The sequence below is a fragment of the Arachis ipaensis genome, chromosome B08 (assembly GCF_000816755.2).
Source record: "Arachis ipaensis cultivar K30076 chromosome B08, Araip1.1, whole genome shotgun sequence".
Classification (NCBI taxonomy): Eukaryota; Viridiplantae; Streptophyta; class Magnoliopsida; order Fabales; family Fabaceae; genus Arachis; species Arachis ipaensis.
This window is the reverse complement of record NC_029792.2, coordinates 98,771,167-98,776,300: the sequence shown is the minus strand read 5'-3', so window position 1 is coordinate 98,776,300 and position 5,134 is coordinate 98,771,167. Positions and strand designations below refer to the sequence as shown.

General features: G+C 39.4%; 1 protein-coding gene across 1 annotated transcript; it reads left to right on the top strand.

The window, feature by feature from the left end:
- On the top strand, window positions 272-1,335 carry LOC107611261 (pentatricopeptide repeat-containing protein At2g15690-like). Its single transcript, XM_016313211.2, has one exon. It carries the CDS (start codon window positions 362-364, stop codon window positions 1,097-1,099), a length of 738 nt encoding a protein of 245 aa, XP_016168697.1. The 5' UTR covers window positions 272-361; the 3' UTR covers window positions 1,100-1,335.

The following is a 5,134-nucleotide window of genomic DNA, read 5'->3' as shown; positions in this document are numbered from 1 at the left end:
CCCCCAATCTGAGCCAACCATTCACCATCATCATCTTCATCTTCTTCACCATCACCATTACCATAACCTCCATAACCTCCATCACCATCACCTCAGCACCGCCACAGCCACCTCCCTTCACCACAACCTCCGGCGACAACCCACACCGCCGCGCCCCTTTCTCTTCTTCTTCCCCTCTTCTCACCTCCGCTGAGTCTAAAAACCACAGCGCCAGCTCCTCCTCTCCACCAAAACAGCAAAATTTTCAAACACCAGCATGAATCAAAATACACCTAAATCCACTAACATGCATTTCTAACTAACCAAATTAAGCAAAATGAACTAAAAGCAATACAATGAAAGAAACAGAACTCAGGAAAAAATGCAGGGGATGGAAAATTATTCTTCTGCAATTGTTCCACACAGCCTCCAAAATCAGAACTCCATGGAGCTCAAACTCCACTCATCAATGGCATCACTGGGACCCGTTCCCCGCAAATTAAACACCGTCATCTCATCCCATTCCAAATTCCCACACTTCTCTCCTCCGAAGCGCTCCAATTGCTCTCTCCCTTCCACTCCTCTATGCTCCTACGCCGTTCCCGATTCCAAGAACCCCACCACCAACAGCAACAAGGTCCAACCCCGTCGTAAAAACGCCACCCCCACTGGTCGTTTCGCTCAAAAGACCCAAACTTCACGGAAGGAGAATCTTCCCAAAGAACCAAAACCCAAACTTGATAATACTCATAATAGGGTCGACCAGAACCGCCAAAACGCACTGTTTGATGCAACCACCCTAAACGTTAATTTGATTGAGTTGTGCGAAGAGGGTAAGCTTGCTGAAGCTTTGGAACTCATGGGTCAAGGTTCATTTGCTGATTATGGTGTTTTTCTCGCCATGTTGAATTTGTGCGAGGGTACGAGGTCGCTTGAGTATGGGAAAAGGGTTCATGAGTTCTTGAGAAGATCGAGGTTTCGAGGGGAGGTTGAATTGAACAATAGGTTGATTGGAATGTATGGGAAATGTGGTAACATGAATATTGCACGCAAGGTGTTTGATCGAATGCCAGAGAGAAACATGAGTTCTTGGCACTTGATGATCATTGGATACACTTAAAATGGTGCTGTGGTTTCTGGGCTTAGCGGAGGTGAGAAGAGGGGAAGAAGAAGAGAAAGGGGCGCGGCGGTGTGGGTTGTCGCTGGAGGTTGTGGTGAAGGGAGGTGGCTGTGGCGGTGCTGAGGTGATGGTGATGGAGGTTATGGAGGTTATGGTGATGGTGATGGTGATGGTGAAGAAGATGAAGATGATGATGGTGAATGGTTGGCTCAGATTGGGGGGAGGGTTTGGGAGTGCCACGTAGGTTCGGAAAGGCACGAACCAAGCTCAGATACAAGGCGGGGCACTTTTGTCACACGGACAGCATCTCTCATGGCTACAAGATTAGTTTCGAGCTATCATGGGTACAAATGTCAGCGTTTTCATCTCTCATGGGTACAAATGGTCATTTATTTATATTTTGGTATTAAATTTAAAAAAGGTGGTAGATTGATAAAAAAGATCTAAATAAGAACTAAATTGCATGACCAAAAAAAAAAAGACTATTATCTTTTTATGTAACTCGAACTCTCACCTTTTCTTCATTTCATATTTAAAGGAGGAAGGAAATCCTAATAGGATTTTTTTTTGGTCATGGCCTAATAGGATATTATCTTTGTCTTTTTCCGGACTTAAAGGGCCCTAAGGTGGCCATGACCCAACTCCTCCTTCTCCTCTCTCCTCCTTTTTTTTTTTTTCAAAATTAGCAGATAGAAGTATTATTAATAAAAGTTTTTAAGAAAAGTCTAAACTAGCTATCTTTTTTCTTTTTGTACTATGTTGTCACCAACATCATTTTTCAACGTTCCAATCGGCAAGATGACTAGAGATGGGACTTTGGTCGAGCAAGACATAACAGACCAAGAAAGAGATTTACTCCAACGAAGTTTAAAGAATTTGAAAAAAAAAAGAAGAAGGTAAACCTATGGTGACGTGGTCATAGGCGATCACGAAGGAGAAAATCACAATCAGACTTACGCCAACATGGTTATAGGGGAAGCACCAAGACTGGAAGATGAAAGCTTAGAGTCCGAAGAGGAGTAGATAGATGAGGAAGCTGTACTTGAAGCAGGAAACACTCAGAAATGAGCTAGAGGAACAGAGAAAGAACAAAGTAAAGCGGAAATTAATGTAAAAGACATGGGTCAGGGGCTTTTTAACTTAATTACAAAAGGGGAGGCCAACAGGGAGCTATGAAAACCATGGTGGATATTCCTCATAGTTAAACTCATAGGAAGGGAAATCGGTTATGAAGTGATGAAGAGGATTGAAAATCTGTGGGGTAGATTAGTTGAGCTTGATGTTATAGACCTTGGAAATGAATTTTATTTAGTCAAGTTCTATTCTCAAGAAGATCTGGATTTTGCTCTCCTAGAAGGACCATGGGAGATATATGATCATTACTTGGTGGTAAGGCTTTAGGAGCCCAACTTCAACCCACTTCTAACCACCATTGATAAGATCACAGCTTGGATAAGATTGACGGGACTACCTATAGAACTCCACAATGAAAAAATACTAACGAAGATTGGAGGCCTGATAGGAAGAATTTGCAAGGTAGACTATCACATTTATGTAGAGGCAAGTTTGCTAGACTATGTGTGAAAGTTGATTTAACAAAGCCTCTGCTAGGTAGATGTGTGGTGAATGGAAGTGTATCAAGTTGAGTATGAGGGCATTCATCAAATATGCTTCACATATGGATATGGTAAAGCTGATCATGAAGAAAATATTGTGCCATTTGGAGGAAAAGGAATGAAACAACTAAGGAGACCAACAAAGAATCGGAGGAAACTAGATTGGTAGAAAAGCACACAAAATCAGTAAAGGAAACTATCCAAATAGCTAAGGATAAAGAAAAGCTGTGATGGAAATAGATAGCAACAATTTTGGTCCATGGATGGTGGTACAAAAGTAAAAAAGAAATATGAGAGAAACTGAGAAAGATGGAGCTGGCCCCAGCCATAGAGGAAAAGATAAAGAAGAAAACACCATCTCAAAATCAAGATTTAGTGTCCTAGACACAGAGATAGAAAAATAGGAAGAAAGAACAAGGGAAATTAGAAATCATGGAGGCTAGTAACAACAAGACCACCAATGCACAAACCAAAGTCAATAACAACATAAACTATCGAAGAGTAAATAACAACACAGTGTCACACAAAAAAGAAACATCAAATAGAAATACAACAAAAGAAAAAATACAGATCAACACACACAAGGAGAATGACAACAACAAAAAAATAGAAGATAACAACATCAACATACACAGAGAAAGAATTGAATAAAATTCCAAAAACAGAGTAACTAGATCTAACAACAAAACTCACATGAGGGAGGGTAATGTCATTATACTGGAACCTATTGTAAAGGAAACTGAAATGGAAAATCTAATCAGGGACGTCAATTTTGAAACACCTAATTGTAATGCTTTAGGAGATGAAAAATCTACTGATATGTAGATCAACTAAGCACCCAGTCTGTTCCAATAATTACTCTCTCATGGAATGTGAGAGGGGCGGTTAGTAAGCCTTTTAGCTAAACCTGTAAAGAGCTTTGCAAACAGTACAATCCTGACTTGGTTATTCCCATGGAAACAAAGATCAGCGGTGAAAAAGCTAAGAATGCCATTAGGAACTTGGATTTTGAAAACTACATCATTGAAGAAGCGGGAAGGTTGATGAGCGGATAATTTATACGCTTTTTGGCATTGTTTTTAGTATGTTTTTAGTAGAATCTAGTTACTTTTAGGGATGTTTTCATTAGTTTTTATGTTAAATTCACATTTCTAGACTTTACTATGAGTTTGTGTGTTTTTCTGTGATTTCAGGTATTTTCTGGCTGAAATTGAGGGACTTGAGCAAAAATCAGATTCAGAGGTTGAAGAAGGACTGCTGATGCTGTTGCATTCTAACCTCCCTGCACTCAAAATGGATTTTCTGGCGCTACAGAACTCAAAATGGTGCGCTTCCAATTGCGTTGGAAAGTAGACATCCAGGGCTTTCCAGCAATATATAATAGTCTATACTTTGCCCAAGTTTAGATGATGCAAACTGGCGTTCAACGCCAGCTCTCTGCCCAATTCTGGCGTCTAGCGCCAGAAACAAGCTGCAAAGTGGAGTTCAACGCCCAAACTGGCACAAAAGCATAGCTTGCTTCATACCAACAATCTCCGTGGGATCGACCCATACTCACGTAAGGTTTATTACTTGGACGACCCAGTGCACTTGCTGGTTAGTTATGCGAAGTTGTGACGATATGTTTAGACCATGGTTCTGTGCATCCGTTTTTGGTGCCATCACCAGGGAATCAATTTCGAACAATAATTCACAACCTGTGTAACAATTTCGCATACCAAGTTTTTGGCGCCGTTGCCGGAGATTGTTCGAGTTTGGACAACTGACGGTTCATCTTGTTGCTCAGATTAGGTAACTTTCTTTTTGTTTTCTTTTCAAAAAGTTTTCAAAAATCTTTCAAAAATTTCTCCTTTGTTTTCGAAAAAAAAAAAGAAAAAAAAATGTTTTTAAAAATATATTTTTCTTCAGAATTTTTAAGAATGAATTTTAGTGTTTCATAAAGCATGTGAAGCATGGTTGGCTGTAAAGCCACGACTGTAGGGCATGTTAGGTGTGTCATGTCTGATTTACATGCTAGAGCTTGGCTGGCTCTCAAGCCATGCCTGACCCTTTGATTGGAGCTTTAGACTAAAGAGCATAAGATTCCTGGAATTCATATTAAAAATTTTGGAATCCTTATTTTTGTTTTTCAAATAATTTTCGAAAAAATACAAAAAAATTAGAAAATCATAAAAATCAAAAATATTTTTTGTGTTTCTTGTTTGAGTCTTGAGTCATGTTATAAGTTTGGTGTCAATTGCATGTTCATCTTGCATTTTTCGAAAAAAATTCATGCATTCATAGTGTTCTTCATGATCTTCAAGTTGTTCTTGGTAAGTCTTCTTGTTTGATCTTTGCATTTGTATGTTTTGTGTCTTTTCTTGTTTTTCATATGCATTCTTGCATCCATAGAGTCTAAACATGAAAGATTTCTAAGTTT